Genomic DNA, 19,603 nt, shown 5'->3' with positions numbered 1-19,603 from the left:
ATTTTTATCCCCTCTCATTTCCTCCTAGTAGGAAAAGAAAAAAAAGAAAAAAAACACTCCTATAATCAGTCCTCAGGTTTGCAGAAAACAAATTATGTGAACTTGAGCAAGTCACTTGATCTCTTAAGCCTAATTTCCCTCATTTGCATAAATAAGGAAATTGGAGTAGATGGCCTCTAAGATCTTTTCCTGCTCTAGAACTTTAATTTTTGGATATATTATACACAAACTGAAAAAGTGCTAAGTCACAAAAAAGATCTAGATGTCTAAACAAAACTAGAGGTTCTGTAGGTGACATTTGCAGACCATAATACGTTAAAATTAATAAATTGTGACTCTGTACCTAAAATATATAGTTCCCCATAGACATTTTAAGCTTATAAGGTGGAAGTAAAAATTATAAAAACAATGTCACATCAAAGATAATGAAAAAAATATACTCATCAAAATCTGTGTGCATTCAGAACAGTGCTGCGGCCAAATACATATCTCTGTGGCCTGTATCAATAAGAAAGATAAATTTCACAAGTAGAACCAGTACCTAAAAACCTTATGAAGAAACACAAGCATAAACCAACAGATACAGAAGAGAAATAATTGAGATCATATTCCTGTAGTATAATTGAAATGATAAATCTAAGAATTGTTCTTAATTTTAAAAAAGTTCACTTTTTATTCTGACCTTAAAAAAACAAAGATGAGCATTTCCATACATAAAGTGGTACAGAAAAAGAGTGAACACAAACTGAATTTCCATTATCTATACTGCTTGCTTTTCCTTTTAAGGATAAAATAAATTCAGGTTGTGAACTTCCAAAATTGCTCTCCTTGTAAGAATAAAATTGATAAGTTATCTTATAAAGCTAGCAAATCTTATAAAAAGGTAAATTCAGAATTGGAAATGAGAAAGCAAATTATAAGTACAAAAGAAAAAAAGATTAGTTTATTGCATGTAGCTCTGTGCTGATACGTTTCTGAGTCTAAAAGACATAGATGATTATCTGTCAAAATTTAAAGTACCTTAAGTCGTAGTGGACAGCCCACATAGATTAAATATTAAGAAACAAGGCTGCAAAAAAGGCACCAGTCTCTGATATGTTCCATAAATGAATGCAGTAAAACTTTTAAGAGGACAGTAATTCCTCTATGTCAAAGCATAAAGCAAGATCATAGACTCAGTAATTCTTTTTAGGCATTCCTTGTATCAGAAAAAAGGACACTGATAAAAGGAGATAGAGATCAATAACAACAATGAATGTTTGTACCAAAATGCTCACATACATAAAAAAATCCATTTTGATCATGTAAGATTTATAATTGGGTGCAAGTGAGATTTAATACTGGAAAAGTAGTCACTATGTTACATCTTTTCCAGCTGTCAGCACACCATGCTGCCTCTACCCCTGCTGTACTTGTCATTTGGGATAGGATTGTGCTTCTCATAATTATATGCTGTGTTATCTTCTTTGCTTTTAGGCATGACAGTTGCAGAATGTGATCAGACCTATAGTGGTTTCTTTGACATACTTAGAGGAGGAACAGAACGATTTTTTACTAATATCAAAGATACTTCTTCCAAAGTTATCCAGTCTGTTGCTAAGTAAGTATGCTAGTAAAACCACTGAAATTAAGACAGTCAAGCTACATAAAATATAAGTTGATAATTAATGAAAGTAACTCTGAAATACTGATTGTTTGTTTATGGCTTCATACCTGTTTGTAGCATATTTTGAATTTTAGTCTGACATTCTAGGGTCGGGATTGTCTTTTGTGTAATGAACCCCTTTGGCAGCCTGGTGAAATTTATGGATGGACCCTTTCTTAGGATCAAGCTTAAAGAAATAATAGTATTTGAAGAAAATGCTAAATTTCCAATTAGTGGTTAGTCTAGAAAATAAAGATGTAATTTTTTTCCCCAGCTGAGTTCTACTGCTTTAGCACAACCCCTGGTTTCCACAAATTACTTCAGCATCTATGTTAGGACCTTGTCCTTTCTTCATTCCAATCCCCTGTCGTGGGATCAGCATTGTAAGCTAGTCCTTTCAATCTGTGGCAGTTGTAGAGGCAAAAGTCTACATGTGCATTGGGGGAAGGAGGACACATGATAGGGTCGGGGGAGGTACTGAGAAAGGAACAGCTGGAAGATAAGAGCTAAAACCTGGAGATTTTATGAATCCTTCACTTTAGCTAAGAATTTTATACTCTGCTCTGCCTTTCTTACTTATTCCTTCACTACCTTTTGTTTTTCCTTTCTCCTCTCAATATTAAGCACGAGAGAATTTGAACACTCAATGACTAGAGCACCTTAGCCCTGATGCTCTTCAAAGGCAGCCGAATGTAGTAGAGAAAGTTGAGGCCTAGGAGTCTGCAAACTTGGTTCTGATTTCTGCCTCCAACAGAGCCCTCAGGGGCTCTGTGATCCTGGACAAATGACATACATTTTTTGAGCTTCAGTTTCTTCATCTGTCAAATGAGTACTCACATCATGACTGTACCAGAGTTTTTGTTACAAAGCATTTGTAAATCTTACAGTGCCACAGAAATGAGAATTATTATTGACTCTCCCCACACCTGCATGGTGATACTAAGTTTTAGTGATATCCTTTTACTTTCGACCAAGCGTTTTTCCTGCAATGACTCTGGGGTCCAGATCATATCAACATGATCATTCACAAATTGCGGATATGTTGAAAGTTAGGCTTAGAGTGGACAAGAGAGTGGCTGGGTGTCCTCAGCTTCTAAGTGTTAGAGCAAGGATTCAGGCCTCAGCTTTCTCACTTCAACCTTAGTGCTCTTTCTGCTCCATCATGCTTCTTCTAGAAATAGAATCAAGGAAGGGGGCTACCCAGCCTGATCTGTGAATCTACACAATTTAGTGGAGCAAGAACTTGGAGGAGCCTTTGACCAAGCCTCTCCCCAGAGTAGCTTCAGCTCGGTTGGCCTTCTAGTCTCTGGGTTGAGTGTGTTTGAGTTTTGAGATGACTTTGGTAAACAAAAATGGAGGTTAATAATGTTTCACACATTTCACTGCTTATTAAAAGTTTTGTTATGCTGTTGTATATGAAGAAGAGCTTTGTTTGCTGTTTACAGGAAAAAACTTCAGAAGTATCGCCTCTTCGGGTTCAGACTGTTGTCTTCTAATGAAATGTGACTGTTTTGTGTGATCTAGAATGGGAGAAAAGTAGAGCTCTCTTGGCACATGATTGCCATGTTGTTATTGACATGAAAATATTTAAGTAACATTTATTTCATTGTCTGGAAACTCATTAGTCATTACATAAAAAACTAGGAAAACATAATTGGCTTCCACAAGCACTTTTTGCTTTCCATTTAATTTTTATACATTAGTACTGCTTAGTATTAGTTTTTTTTCAAATACTACCTTCAAATAATTATTGAACACATAAGTCTGTGAGTCATTTTGGCATTATTCATTACAGTTGCTTGTTGTTCTCTATTTATGAAAATGCTGCTTCCTTTGCCCAGCTTCCAGTAGTTTTTCCTTTCCACAATGGGTTCTGGTGGCTTTGAAGGGTAATTGGAATAACAGCAGTTATTTCTTCTCCTTTGTAGCTCATTTCAGAGTTTATAGGAAGATGTGTGCTAGGGTGGGGGAGCAGTTGAATTGGTTATATGGTCTTGGGGTATGGTAAGTGTCATCCCATAGAGTGGTTGTGAAAAAAAATTGGGCTGTAGTTTTGCAGTAGCTTTATCCCATGTTGTCACCATCATCCTTCAAAATGTTTTTCCCTCATTTTCATTGCTTTTTTTTATGTTATTTTTTATTGTTTTGTACTTCCATCTGTTTACAGCCCCAGGTAAAATATGCATGCTGTTTTTACTGATGTGTGTACTTTGTGCAAATCAGTGTTCTTTCTAAATTTTTTCCTTTTATCTTCCTAAGCTTAGCCATGGGTGATAGAAATATAATTCTTTACAAAATCTTAAATGACTTATTGTATAATTGCAAAGAGCTGCCAGCATGCCATCTTTTTGTGATCAGTCTCTTTGGAAGTGTCATTAATGCTTGTCCAGCATGTTTCTGGGTATTGGACGACAGTTTTCTCTAAAAGATTTTGCTCATTTTTTTTTACCTACCTCCTGTTTAACACCCTTGCATCTAATCAGCTTCATGAAAGAAACCAAGAATTGGCAGGATTGCCTTCATCTGAAGGAAAATGACAAAATAATTTGCCTCATGAGTTTAAAACTTGTTGGCTAAAATTTCTGTTTTGAGTGAAAAAAGTTAATTATGAAAAGGGGTTAATTATAGGTACTGTTTTCCCTTTTAAATTGCATACATGTTAACCTCTGTCTTGTGAAGATGTGATTGACTGGAGCTCTTTCACTGGTACCTGTGCCTAGAGAGGGTTTGTGCCATGCCATTTCTATTCCTGTTCTGTCCCTTTTGTGACTTATCTGCATGGATTTGTGGTGTAGCCAGTGGTAGAGAACTTGGTTTTTCTCTGAAGCTAATTGACTTGTGAAGATTAAACCAGTGATGTCTTAGCTTCATTTAATAGTACTCTAACCCACTGAACTGAACGTAGTTAGCTCATGATTATCTTAGTCATGTGCACGCGTGCGCACACACACAGGCACACACACGCACTTTTCATTACATCATTCTTCACCACAAATTCCTTGTGTCCTGCCCTTGATAATGAAAAACTCTCCCAGGCATAATCCTATGCCATAAGATACATGAACAGATTTGTTCTTATTGGTACCATTTGAGTCAAATCCTTATTGAGAGGATGTGGAAGCGTGAAACCTGAAATACCATGGAACGGGGACAGAACAATGCCATCTGGGATAGGGTAGTTCTGGTCATCTCAGAGCAGTTCCCTGGGTGGGTTTCAGACACAGAGTCAGGATTCAGCCTTGGCAAGAATATTTTTTATTTTTCCTGTGGACTATATACTTCTCCTCTTGTTTCACCTTGTGATCAGTTTGTTCCCTATTCTTCTTCCCACCATCCTTCTGTCTGTTTCTTCTCTTTCTCCCCAGGTCCGTGTTTGTTTCTCTTCTCCTATACATAATAGTTTCTGACCTTTAGCATACAGACAGTAATTCATGTAGATGAATGCCAGACTATTAGAGCATGAGAGAAAGCCAGCCCAGACTGTTGTCTCTTGTTTCTTTCTCCCTAGCTAGGGGGCTTCCCAGCAAAGTGGGTTTTGTGTGTTGGGAGTAGATAGGAAATTATAACACCAGCTTTCATTTACACGGCCTTTAAGGACTACAAAGTGCTCTACACATGTGGTCTCATTTGTTCTTCACAAAAGCCTATGGGAAGGGTGCTGTTGTTATCCTCATTTTAGAGATGAGGAAACTAGGGCTGAGAGAGGCTAAGTGACATGCCTAGGGTCACATAGTAAATGTCTTGGCAAGATTTGAGCTCGTCTTCTTGACTTCAAGTCAAGCATTCTACCTGTTGCACTCATCTGAGAATGTTCATAAATGTCAGAATGTTTTTCTTCATATATGCTTAGCCTATGATTAAGTCAGCTTTATTCATTTATTCATATATCGGTTCTGCTGGGTGTTGTCTCAAATAGTTCACATCATTTGGAGGATCACAAACCTTGTGCTCACCCTTTGCTACTTCAGCTGTTTAGCACTCTGGAGCTTGGGAGGCATTTGGTCAGTTTTTTAGCTTCTCATTAACTTAGCTGGGAGGCAGCTGTAACCACAGAGACCAGGTTGATTCACATTCAGACAAACCTTACCATCTTCAAAGGAAGGAATTATTTGACATTTTTGGAATGTCCCATGACTCAAAGTTCCCTGTGGTTCTGGCATGTGTGTGTATCTTTGCTAATATCACAGGTTTGAGACAGCCACAGGCTAGCTGCAGAAGCCTATTCAAACTCTTTTATTCTGGGATCAGAAGTGTGTAATGGACACTCAAAACCTAACCACATTTCCTTTTTTGACAGTATTTCTAGACAATCTGATTCGCAGAAGGAATGCTGTAGAAATATTTTACCCAAGCATTTGACAAAGTCTCCGTTGCTTTTCCTATGGACAAAATGAAGAGATATGAGGTAGATTGTGTGGTACAGTTAGGTGAATTCAGAGCTGGTTTACTGGCTGGACCCACAAATAGTTGTTCGTAGTTCTATGTTAGCCTTAAGGAGATCTAAGTGAAATGTTCCAGGTGTTTGTTCTTGGCCTTTTCTCTTTAACAGTTTTCTCAGTGAGTTGGATAAAGATGGCCATAGTCTTGCTTATCTCATTTGTAGATGAGACAGTGCTGGATGGGATAGTTAATACACTGTAACAGCATCAGGACCCGAAAAAACCATGATTGTTTAGAACATGTTGCCAAATTGAATAAGATGAAATTTAATAGTGATGAATGGGAAGATTTAACCTTGGGTTCCAGAAACAAAGTGGGAGGATAAATGACTTGTTAGCAGCTTGTTTGAAAAGGATCTGGGGGTTTTGGTGTCCTTCAGCTGCATGGAGTTACTAGTGTGATATGTCAGCTGTGGGCTTCATTGAAAGAGAAGTGTCCAAGACTAGAGAGAGGTTAATGCTTTTATATTCTGATCTGCTCAAGATACATTTGGGCTGTTGTGCTCAGTTCTGTATTTTGAGGACAGACATTAATAAGCTGGCAAGCTTCTAGAGGAGGACAATCAGGGTGCAGAAGACCCCAAGATCATGCCATATGTGGATTCGGCTTAAGGAAGTGGGACTGATTAGCTTGCGGAAGAGAAAGCCTGGAGGAAGAGGTATAATATATGTATGGATTTAAGGGCTCTCACATGGAAGGGGGATCATATTTGTTTTGCTTGACCCCTGAGGGTAGAAATTAGGAGTAATAGGTGGAATTTTCAAAGTGCCAAATTTAGGCTTGATGTCAGAAAGTTTCCTAGTAATTCAAGCTATCCCAGAGTGAAATGGGATTAAAGGAGTAAAAGGAGCCTTGGGAGTAAAGGGTTTCCCTTCACTGAAAGACTTCAGGCAATACTTGTCAGGTGTATTATAGCAGGGGTTCTTGTTTAGGTGTGTCATGGACAATGTGATCTCTGAGGTTCCTCTGAATGCTGAGATTTGGGGTATGCCAATTAAAAAAATGAAATAGGGATCATTTATAATTTTGACCTAATCTCAGCTCATTTGGTGACATGATCTCACCATATGGTAAAAATAGACCTTATTCTTTTTTTGGGGGGCAAGGCAGCCAAGGTTAAGTGACTTGCCAAGGGTCATACATCTAATGAGTGTCAAGTATCTGAGGCCAAATTTGAACTCAGGTCCTCCTGACTATGGTCTATTCATTGTGCCACCTAGCTTATTCTTTTAATTGAGATTCTATTCCTTTCAGCTTTTAGGTTGGAATTAGTGCTTTGTTTGTACAAAGAGTATCTAGCTATTGGCTTCAGACTGAATAGTGCTTCACTGATGAAGCCAGGTTCTGATTGGTTCTGGTTAAATCAGGGACAGCAAGGTTGGAGAAGTGATTGCGATATGAATGCTCATAGTCCAACCTTCACTCTAGCGCTGTCCTTGCTTTGAGCTGTTGCTGTGCAATTTGCTATTGTCTCCCCTTTATTTTTCAACTTTCTACCCTCTTTTCCTCCAGTTTCCTTTAGCTCTGTTGCTGTCCACCTTCCTTTACTTTCCAGCATTTGGTAGATTTTATCTGTCAGTTTGTCATCGTAATCTTGCCTCTGTGTCTTCTTCTTGGTTACCCACTCTCTGACAGACAGCCTCCATTATGCCGCTCTAGCATATCCTTTCCTTTCATTCATATGGCTGAACCTTCCCTATTTATCTGGGGAAAGTTATACATTTTCCTGGGTCCTCTATTAACATGGGTTTTCTCTCCTATCACTCATGGTTTCACAGTATTTCCTTTATGTCTGTTGGTGAGATTAATATAGTCACTCTTAGGCTGGCTCTTGACTTAAAAAAATTAGGATACCAATATATACAAATCATGATTTACTCTTAGGACCCTGAACATGAGAAAACTCCAGTTTAAACTATATCTTAATGTAAGTATAAAATTTCATTAAGTAACTAGTTAATCTTTTCTGTTTCAATTGCAGTTATGCTAAAGGAGATTTGGATATTTCATACATCACATCCAGAATTGCTGGTAAGTTTGCCAAAGATTCATAGTTATTATATAATAGCACTCTCACCACCCTTGTCCTTTACCCTTCACAAATATTGGTTAACAATTTTTTATTTTTGAAACATACACGAAATCCCTTTATGTCCTCTAATGTCCCGCCCATAGCAGGTACTTGGTTAATGTTTGTAGAATTCAAATAAATCTTATTTGCTACACTTGATAGGGGAAGAAGTTGGGAGTTCCTGACTTACAAGGCTAGATTTTTGGAGTATCTCTTGATAACAGCTAGCTGACAAGAAATAGAGCATCTGGTCAATGGAGAAATGCTCCTTGTTCTCTTTTGGGATTTGTGGCAGTGGGCATGGAATGTGGTGAAGCTTCAGGAAGCTGGCCTCTTCCTTCCATCAGTCTTTGGTGTAAGCTGAGTTTATGTGATATCGGGTCTAGGTGGAGTTATTCTAGAATCCTGTCACGAGTAGGGATCTTTCCACAACATTAAGCCTGTGAGGTAAGGAATAAATAATTGATATTGACTGTGTATCATACTAATTGGGCTCAGGGAAACCATTATTGGTATGTTTAAAATTTGTGTAACTGAGTAAAAATTTTAGAAAAGTTTCTGCCAAGGCTTTCAAATTCTCCTGTATTTTCTGTGAGTCCTCCACTATCACTAATACCTTTCCTGTTCCTGGGAACTTCTTATGCATTGTGGCACCCTGGCATGGTGATGCTTTTCTCAGCTGGTGGGCATAAGAAGCAGTTTCACTTCATCTTATTCCACCATTCTCATAAAGTCTTTTGGAATGAGAGTATTTGAAGTTAAAAAGCTTATCTCTTGATCTTACTCACTTCGTATACCTTTCAGTGGTAATCCACTTTTAGATTATCTATTCAGATCCCTTTTCTTACAGATGAGGAACCCAAGACATAGATGAGATGGGTAATGACTTGCTCAGAACCACTCAGCTAATAGAGGGAGATATTAAGGGAAGGGAACATTGAGAAAGGCTGAGGGAGTGTGAGAGCTGAAGCACGGTGTCGCCCTTCCTGTGTTCTCTCTTACAGGGCTAAGCCCGATGATATCTTTGGTGGGCTCCCTAGCCCTTAATTGTGCTTCTGACAACACATGACAGCAGAGGGAGGCCAGGGCTAAATAGAATGGCCTTCTGTGAGTCCTACACACACATGCATGTGTATAGAATGTGTGTAGAATGTGTGTAGAATGTGTGTAGAATGGAGGCAGGGAGGAGAGAGCAGACACTGAAGGCTAGCGTGCTGCAGTATGCTGCTATCAGATGCTTGACAGCATGAATCCCAGGCCTAACAAAGTTGAGTCCCCTTCTTTCATAGGGGAATCCTTTGATACTAGAATAGATACTCTTGAGGCAATATGTAGCCTCCTAGAAAATATGAATATTTAAAGTTCACAGTCCAAAAACCTTATTTTTTTTCCCAGTAGCTTCAACTTTCTTGTTTATCTTTTCCCTGTCATGTATCTTACTCATTGGTAGTAACCATGTGAACACATAGCAGAATGATCTGTTTAGTGTTCGCTCCTCTCCCCTGAGCACCTCGATGTCATTGCCAATAAGCTCAGACATCTCCCATGCTGGAGAGTTGAAGTAAGACAGAGAAGCAGTGGGCCCCTGGCCCCCTATTGCCAATACAGTATTCTTACTTCAGTCTCTTGTCTCTCAGGCTAAGGAAAGGCAGGCAAGGGATGGGCCACCTCCTTTCTGTTCGCATCCTCCTCTGTGTCAATACTGCTTGCTTTGCTACAATTCACGCTTGTCCTTTGAGGTTTTGTCACTCTCTGGCTGACCTTGTGCTCTTCTGCCAGGCCTTGAAGGCATTTTTCATCAGGGATATCTGATCATTGTGTGAATGCTGACATGGTAATGCTCTCATTTCAGTGATGTCCTTTCCAGCAGAAGGTGTAGAATCAGCCCTCAAAAATAACATCGAAGATGTGCGGTTGTTTTTAGACTCTAAGCATCCTGGGCATTATGCAGTTTACAATCTTTCCCCAAGAACATACAGGCCTTCCAGATTTCATAATCGGGTAAGTGACAGATTTTTGTCATTATTGTCACTTCAACCCTGCTGTGGGTTAGAGTGTACAGTGTGGCCATTGGTAAATAATTTTGTTTTCTTTTGGAAGCAGCTCTCATTTGATTTTCTGTATGCTTTTCTCATTACAACCAGTAAAGGTTAGCTTTCACCTTAAATTTAACTTTGAAATTCAGTAGAAGACTGACATGGCAATAAGAAAAATAGTGTGTAAGAGGGGTCTTCAGGGGGTGTGGCCTGGGAAGGCAGGAGTAAAGAAAACCTGTTCCCAGGATGGGATTTGCCTGGTCAAGCTTAGAAGTGGAGAGAGTTGTTCACCCTGGCACCACATGTCTGGAAGGGAATCCTCTTCCTCTTGTTCTTTTTACCAAGTATTAATTGAATAGACCTAGCCCTTTGTTCACTCTGCACTATTTCATCTGTCTTGCCTTTTTACTTTGTATTCTTCATATTCATCGTTCTTCTTTTTAAAAGGATTTTCAGCATATAGATTTATTACCCATATCAATAAAAATCATAGACAGGAGAATGCATTTTGGTCTACATACTTACAATAAAAAAGGCTGCTTTATATAGAATTTTTTTCTAACTTAACTCATTTGGATCCCTCTACTCTAAACAGGGTATAATTGACTGAATAGTCACCATTCTTTATGGGGCACCAATATGCCATTACATTTCTGTACCATGGTTTAGTTAGCTATTCCTCAGTTATTGGGCACATATTTTTTGCCCCTCTCTTTTCTCCTCAAACCTCTACTTTTTTTACTCTGTCTCAGCTGAGGAAATCTGATGTGAGCTGTTCCCTCTTCACTTCTCTTCATCTAAAATTTGTGACATCATCTCCTGTTCTCTGTTCCTTTGCCCCAATGTGTGACAATGAAATGGACCTTCTTCTTGCCAAGGCCAACCCTTCTACTTGTTATCTTTATCCTTTGTGGTCTTGTTTAAGATCTCCACCTCCATGTTGCCCATTTGATGCTGTCTCCCTGAGCTTCAATCCCACTTCACTGAATGTCCTGGAGACATCTCAGGCTTAACATGTACAAAACCAAACTCATCCTTTTTCCTCAAAACCCACCCCCTCTCTAAGGTTTCCTGTTTTTATCTGAAGAACCACTGTATTTTGAGTCTGCCAGGTTGGTAACCTTGGCCTTACCCAGGGCTCCTCACTCTCGCTCACCCCACATAGCCAGTTAGTTGCCAGCCCTGCCACTTCTAGTGAAACAAAGTGCCCCACATCCTTTTGTTTGGTCATAGAGCCACTGCCTTGATTTAGGTTCTCCTCATTTCTCGCCTAGATCATTGTCACTCCTAATTGATCTCTTTGACTCATGACTCTGTCTCCTCACCTTGTTTTACCTTCCCCATTGATACCAAAGTGATTTGCATTAAATGCACATCTGACCATGACACTCTCCTACTCAGTCGAGTCTCGCAGCTTCTTTTGGCCTCCTGAATCAAATCTTCTGCTTCAGTTTTGTAGCCTTTCACAGTCTTGCCTCAAGGTATCCTTCTGACTTTATTACCTGTTACTCTGGAGTCCAGCTCAGCTTCTCTCTGTGCTTCACACATGACATGCAATTTCCCATCTCCATGCCTTCACACTAGCTGTCTTCCCATGCCTAGAGGGTATTCCCCCCTCACCTCTTCACCTCTACCTTGTACAACTGATGAATCTCAAACATTGCTTTTACATGCTGCCTTTCCTTATTGCCTCACCTGCTAGTGTCTTCCCTCTTTATTCTGTATGTCATTATCTCTGTCCTTGTTATCGTTGCCATTACAGCATAAATATCTTAGGAGTAGGGTCATTGAATTCATATATATACACACATGTCCCCATTGTCTGGCACAGTACCTAGTTTATATTTTTGTTGCTATTCAGTTGTTTTCAGTTGTGTCCAAGTCTGTGACTCCATTTGGATATTTTGGTTTTTTTGGCGGAGATACTGGAGTGGTTTGCCATTTCCTTCACAAGCTCATTTTACAGGAAAGGAAATTAAGGCAAATAGAATTAAGTAACTTGCCCGGGGTTACACAGCTAGGAAGTGTCTGAGGCCAAATTAGAATTCAGGAAGATGAGTCTTCTGACTCTTGGCCCAGTGCTTTATCCACTGAACCACCTATCTGCCTCCCCCTAGTATATAATAGGTGCTCAATAATTGAGTTCTCTTTTTAAAAACCATTTCTTATATTATTGCTCTGAATAGTTTTGTGTTAGTGGGCCTTTTCCTCTGCGTAGGGCAGGGGTTCTTAACTTGAGGTCTGGGAATTTGTTTTTTAAATTCTTTAATACCTGTATTTTAGTATTAATGGTTTCCTTTGTAATCCTAAGCCTTTTATGCATTTAAAAACTTAATTCTGAGAAAACAGACTTCAAAGACACAGAAGGGGTCCATGGCATACTAAAAACATTAAGATCTCCTGCCTTAGGATATAAGGTTATAAACCCCAGATGGGATTGTTGGGTCAATTGAACAAATTCAGAACTTTACTAACAATGAAATTAGCTTGCTTGCTTTTCCATCCCCCTATCAGCATTAAATTTTGTCACCTTTATAAACATTTTTGTGGTATACAGGTTTTCTTTTGTGTACATTGCTTTTATGTTTATAAAATTTGATTACAGGGAAAATTAAAAATGACAAAAATGGCTTTGATGATATGAAAGAACTTCTGATTATTCTGAGCTGAGTCTTATTCACCTTTTCTCCTTTAGGTTTCAGAATGTGGTTGGCCAGCAAGACGTGCACCAAACCTTCAAAACCTTTATAACATCTGTAAGAATATGCATTTATGGCTAAAACAAGATCACAAAAATGTTTGCATTGTGCACTGCATTGTAAGTAGGAGTCTAACTGTATTTTTCAATTTTTCATCAAGTCCATTTCTGATTGCACAGAAATAGTCTGATCGAGAACATAGTAGATGGGGAGATGATCAAGTGATCTTTTCTTTGAGGGATTTTAGGAAAAGTAGTAGAGAACCAATTCGTTAGGAACAAGTGTACTCTATTTCAGCCTGGTTTTAGGCTTGACTGTGGAGTAGAAACTGACTGCCTTTGTTGATATAGGACCCTTGGCCAGAGATGCTTCACAACTATAGAAATGTGTGAATTCTTTTTAGATCTTTTTGGTAGCCATTTACCAAACAAACCAGGTGGATATTTAGTCACTGCTTCCTACCCTTGGTGAGACCCTGAAAATGATGGGGAGCAGCTGCTTGCAGAGTAGTTGCTCCAAAGTTTTGTTTGTGTTGTATTTTTCTCTGGAGAAGTCCAGAAAACTTCTTAAAGCTCTACAAATTAGGAGATAGGGTGGGCAGCAGGAGAGAAAAACTGTGGCCCTAAACCCTGGTAAAAGTAGTCCTCATGAAAGACCTGGGCTCGACACAAGGCACAACATATCTTTTTAACATTCAGTATAATTGTGATGGTTTTGTGTGCATATTATACATTCATACACCTAGAATACATGGCATACACTAGCAAATGAGTACATATATACATGTATATCGGTGCCAGAATTTTTATGCCAACTTCATCTGTACTTGTTCACATTTTTATTAGTTTGTCTTACTTATTATTTTACAATAAAAAGTTCAAATAATTGTCTTCAGAAGGCTCTTGTTCCATTGTGCAAATGTAGCTAAGGAGTTGAAGGGAGAATCCTAAAGAATTGTTATATGTCTTCTGTAAGCCCATTAGTACAGAGCAGACCAGTTAATTTTCTCCTTGGAATTCAGAGGAGACTGATCCTGAAAGATCATATATGGCACAGGACAGAACAGAGGGAGAACAGGAAGATAGTAGGAAGACCTGCATGTGATGAAGTAAAGTTTCTCAAATGCGATGACTAAAGAAAAGAGGTTAAAATTGATCATCATTCTCTGCCAACTCACTCCTTCCCACTGTACTCCTAGCCCCCCCCCCAACACACACACACACACACACACACACACACACACACACACACACACGTGAAGGAGGGCCATGAGAATTTAAGCTTAAGCTTGCTGAGGGTTAGGGCTTCCTTGTGGATTTCTACATACAGTAAGAAATCTATGTAGGGATATGGACTCATTATCTATGTCCTTAATGACTTCAATGTGGGTGAATTGCAGGTTCTACTCCCTGCATTATAGATTGTGCCTGGGCACCCTTACGATAGTTGAATTCTGCTGTCAAGGTTCTGACAAGTTTCTTGGGACTTTAGGGGTCTAGATTCAATACATTTTTTTGTAAATGGTATATTTATAATTGGTGGCTTTGTGAACAACAAAGAACTGTCTTGTGGGTCGTCATGGTGCATAAGAAAGCTGCTCTTTTAAAGCATCTGAATGTGCAGTAAGTTGAAGCTAGAATCAACAGATTTTTAGATTACTTTTTAATATTTGTGTTAAGACAGTGGAGGAAAATTTTTAAATCTTACAAAAGAAACCAAAGATAAAGTGATAATCTTGTCAGTATTATAGTTTTAGGAATAAACATTGAGAGTACCGTCTTTCAGACATTTGTAGACCTATAGTAGGCAAAGGCAGGAAACTGACAGAACACTATAATGAGGGTAAGCTTGAGTGGTGTTTGAGATGGATTGGGGAAATGATATTTTTCTTTATTGACATGGCATGGAGATCAGTTAAGGGATGTAGAAAAATGGCTTTGGAGTTATTCTAGCTCCTTTTTATCTTTTGCTATATGAAGATGAATCATTTGTATTACATTATCCCCATCATGACTGTGAGTAATTGAGATGACAATATAAATACAGTGTTTTTAATAATTTACTTTAGGATGGAAGAGCAGCATCAGCTGTTGTTGTTTGCTCCTTTCTATGTTTCTGTCGTCTTTTCACCACGGCTGAGGCTGCAGTTTACATGTTTAGTATGAAACGCTGTCCGCCTGGCATCTGGCCATCTCATAAAAGGTACAGTGCAACTTGGCTTCAGGGGTGGGGTAACACAAATGCCATTAGATCCTAAGGCTTAGTCATAACATGTTTCCAACGTGAATGTCAAATGTTTGATGTGCCTAGTTATGATCAGTCCATTGCTGATTTGGCATTAATATGCTAACTTCTGAATGTGTATTTAAAATTGAGAAAATGATAATTTGAGAATTCCAGGAGTCTATGACTACTCTTGTTTCAGAGTGTCATTTTTTCTTGCATGTGAAGTCATTAAGGTAATCAGGTAAAAAAAGCTCAGCTGGCCACATAACGTGATGCAGACTATTATATGTTCAACTTCTGGTTTGTACAAGTAGTCCCATCAAATAAGAGTTTGTAGTCATTGTGGTGATCAAGACATCAAAAGCTTTGTGAGCAGCTAGTTATTTCTTCACTCACCACCCCTCTTCATTCTTCAGACCTCTCATACTTGCAGCTGTTGTCACCAGTCTTGATCAGATCTCTTTTGATTGGAAGTGGTTATGAGTGCCTTTAAATCTCAAGGTCACTGGTGAAAACATTAAGTAGAAAAGTCTCTTGACCTTTGTGGGGCATACTACTTTTTTATCCCTTCATATGTGGATGATCTTCTAGTTGTGTGTTCCCCTAAGGATTGGCCATTCTATGCCAGTATTTCTTAAATTTGGGGTTGTAGGAAGTTTAGTGGGTCATAAATCCCATGTTTTGGGTGAGTGAGACACTATAACACTTCCCTCTCTGTAGCTCTGATCACTTCTGAGCCCTAGGCCTACATCTCTGCTTGCCTACAGGGCATCTCTTCTGTCATATTCTACTGGCACCTTAGACTCAACATGTCTAAAGGCGAGCTCATCATCTTTCCCTTAAACCAGCATGCTCTTCTTCCTGACTTAGCTGTTTCTGTCTGTGGTAATTATTTTACTATTTTCTATATTTATAATACTAGATACTTCCCTTTACTCATGCTTCTTCACTTATTATATCCTGTTACCATTACCAAAGTCTGCTGCTTCCACCTCTGTAAGTTCTCTGCCCTATATTGTAGGATCATAAACTTAAAGCTGAAATGGTGTCATCTAGTCTGTTGGTGTTAAACTCCAGTAGAAACAGATCTCTGCAAGCACATATTGACTTAGAAAACCACAAATTGACATTACCTCTGTTTTATTGTATTTTAATTTATTTTGTTACATATTTCCCAATTACCTTTCAGTCTGATTTGACTACACTTGTAGGCCCCACAGGACCTGTGGTCCATGTGTTTGACACTTCTGATCTGGTCCAATCCCTTCATTCTCCGAATGAGGAAACTGTAGCTCAGAATGTTGAAGTGATTTGCCAGAGTTCCCACAGATAACAGATCCAGAGTTCAAATCCAAGTCATCTTACTTCAAATTCAGGTCTGTCTACTATGCAGCCTGGCTCCATCACTGTATTCAGACAGCTCTTGCCAAAGACACTGATGACTTCCTAATAAAATCCAATGGTCTTTATTGTCTTCATCCTCCTGGTCTCTTCTGCTACACAGAACACTACTGACCACCCTCCTCCTTCATAGGTAGACTCTCCTCTCTTGGTGCTGACCTTCATCACCACCAGCTTAAGTTATTGTAACAGTATCTTAACAGGTCCTTCTGTGGGGTGGAGCCAAGATGGCGGAGTGAGAGCAACAACTCACCTAAGCTCTTGGACAAACTCCTTCGGATACCTCTGAAAGGAGAAACTGACTAAATTTTGGAGGTGCAGAATCCAGTGGGAGATAGACTGTGACAGATTCGGAGCCCAGGTTAGACTGGAAGGTCCACAGGAAGGATCTGTTCCACAGGGGTGAGCCCCCAGCACACAGCGCAGCGCGGTCAGCACAGCGGAGTGGTGAGAGCTGCAGGCGGAACCGGTTGGGCGGCACCAAGGGTGGGAGGCAAGCCGAACTGAGCCAGTGAGAGCCGTTGAGCGCCAGATATTGGCACAGCAGCTCCTGAGATTTTCAGCCTGAAGATTAAACTTCAGTAAGTCACCTACTTGAACTTCCGGGAGCCAGGATGACGGAGTGATCAGTAAATGCTCTCTCCTCCCCACCTTGATGACCATGAAAAAACCATAAAATATTTCCCCAGAAAAATCCTGGATCAGCGGGAACAGCAGAAGGGGGCAAATAGTCTCATAACACCTGAGGCTAGGAAAATAGCTAAGGGGGATTCCTCCTACTGTGGCAGAGGCGAACTGGAAGGACAGAGGACCCAGGGCAGAGAAAACTCGCACTAGGACCCATGCAAGCCTCAGCGCCAGGAGAGGAGCCCCAGGAGGGGTGGGAACATGCTTTAGCATCTAGGCGTGCCTCAGCACTCCAGGGGAAATGGGAAGACAATAGGGAAGCTGGGATCACCATCCCCTGAGCTTGCCTTTGCCTCAGTTCAGCTGAGGAGATCTCCTGTGACCAGACCACTCCTCCCACACACTTAACAAGCTAACCCCAGGGTTGATCGGGGAAACAAAAAACAAAAACCTGCTTTTAGCTTTTTCACACATCAGCTCAACAGAAAGTTCTATAGCTACTGACTGAAAGAACCAGAAGCTACAACACTCAGTCAACATCATGAACAAGAAAAGGCAGATGAAGGGTGAAAAAACCATAGAATCTTTCTTTGGGGATAAGGACCAAAACACAAACACCAAAGAGGTCAGAGCTGAGACTGTACTTCCATCTGAAACTTCAGAAGGGACTATGAACTTCTCGCAAGCACAAGCAGCTCTCCTGGAACAGCTGAAGAAAGAAATAGAAGAAAAACTGGCCAATGATTTTAAAATTATAAAAAAAGAATTCACTGATGAGAACATCACTTTGAAAAGGAAAATTGAACAAATGGAAAAGGAAGTTCAAAAATTAAGTGGAGAAAATAATTCCCTAAAAGGAAGAGTTGATCAAACGGAAAAGGAAACCCAAAACCTAATTGGGAAAATTGGTCAAATGGAAAAGGAAGCATAAAACCTAACTGGGAAAATTGGTCGAATGGAAAAGGAAGTACAAAAATTAACTGGAGAAAATAGCTCCTTAAAGGGAAAAATTGGTCAGACAGAAAAGGAGATGCAAAACTTAACTGAAGAAAACAATATGATAAAGATTAGAATTGGGCAAGTAGCAACTAATGACACATTGAGACAGCAAGAATCAGTCAAACAAAATCTAAAGAATGAAAAGATAGAAGAAAATGTAAAATATTTAATTGGAAAAACAACTGACCTGGAAAATAGATCCAGGAGAGAAAATTTAAGAATTATTGGCCTACCAAAAACACATGATGAAGAGTCTGGACAATATCTTCCAGGAAATCATCAAGGAAAACTGCCCAGAAGTGCTAGATTCAGAGGGCAAAATAGTCATCTAAAGAATCCACCATTCCCCTCCGGAAAGGGATCCCAAACTCAAAAGCCCAAGAAATATTGTTGCCAAATTCCAGAGCTATCAAGTGAAGGAGAAAATACTACAGGCAACCAGAAAGAAACAATTCAAATATCAAGGACATACAGTCAGGATCACACAGGACCTTGCAGCTTCTACATTAAAAGATCAAAAGAATTGGAACCCAATATTCTGTAAGGCAAAGGAGTTGGGACTTCAACCAAGGGTCAACTACCCAGCAAAGTTCAGCATTACATTTCAGGCAAGGAGAAAGTCATTCAACGAAATAAGGGATTTCCAGAGCTTCCTGACCAAAACGTCAGAACTCAATAGACAATTCGATCTTCAAATGCAGGTCTCAAGAGAATCATAAAAAGGTAAACAGGGGGGAAAAAAACAAAAACAAAAACTTGTTACTCAGGGCAAACTGTTTACCTCCCTATAAGGGAAGATGATACCTGTTAATCTTGAGAATTGTGCAGCTATTATGATAAAAGGGATATACATAGAGGGAACGGGTATAAAGTAAATGATTCCATGTCAAAAATATGATTTAAGTATGAGAAGGGATTGTAATAGGAGGTGTGAAAAGGAGGAAGCAGAAAATGGCAAATTACATCACAGGAAGAAGTACAAAATTATAGTAGAGGGAAGGAGTGGGGGGAGATGAGCATTGTTTGAGAGGTACTCTCATCTGATTTGTTTAAAGGAGGGAACAGTAAACTTAAGTAGATAATCCTAACTAGCTCTATAGGTATTAGGAGTGGAAGGGGGAAGAAAGGGAAGGGAGGCTAAAAGGGAGGGAAGAAGCGATAAAGAGTAAAGGGGAGTAAAAGGGAGGGGGGCTAAAAGAAGGAGGGGAAGGCTTCAGGAGGAGGGGTTGAAAAGTGAATACTATTGAGGAGGGGAAGGGAGACGGGAGAGCTAAAAGCACAAATGGTGGGAAAGAGGATGGAGGGAAATACACAGACTGTAATCATAACTGTGAATGTGAATGGAATGAATTCTCCCATAAAATGGAGATGGATAGCAGAATGGATTAAAAGCCATAATCCAACAATATGCTGCTTACAAGAAACACATTTGAAACGGGGGGATATGCATAGGATGAAG

At 39.5% G+C, this 19,603-nt stretch overlaps 1 protein-coding gene across 5 annotated transcripts in view; it reads left to right on the top strand.

The window, feature by feature from the left end:
• The window catches only part of GAK (cyclin G associated kinase), a 140,848-nt gene that overhangs the window by 58,910 nt on the left and 62,335 nt on the right, over positions 1-19,603 (top strand). For all 5 annotated transcript variants that reach the window (XM_072619743.1, XM_072619746.1, XM_072619744.1 and 2 more), the window contains 5 exons: positions 1,477-1,600; positions 8,067-8,116; positions 10,009-10,157; positions 12,888-13,010; positions 14,960-15,093. In XM_072619743.1, coding sequence (XP_072475844.1) covers positions 1,477-1,600; positions 8,067-8,116; positions 10,009-10,157; positions 12,888-13,010; positions 14,960-15,093 — 580 coding nt within the window. The remainder of the gene's footprint in view (positions 1-1,476; positions 1,601-8,066; positions 8,117-10,008; positions 10,158-12,887; positions 13,011-14,959; positions 15,094-19,603) is intronic.

This window comes from Notamacropus eugenii, chromosome 6 (assembly GCF_028372415.1).
Source record: "Notamacropus eugenii isolate mMacEug1 chromosome 6, mMacEug1.pri_v2, whole genome shotgun sequence".
In the NCBI taxonomy this organism is placed as follows: domain Eukaryota; kingdom Metazoa; phylum Chordata; class Mammalia; order Diprotodontia; family Macropodidae; genus Notamacropus; species Notamacropus eugenii.
The sequence above is the reverse complement of the archived record's forward strand: the minus strand, read 5'-3'. Positions and strand labels throughout refer to the sequence as shown.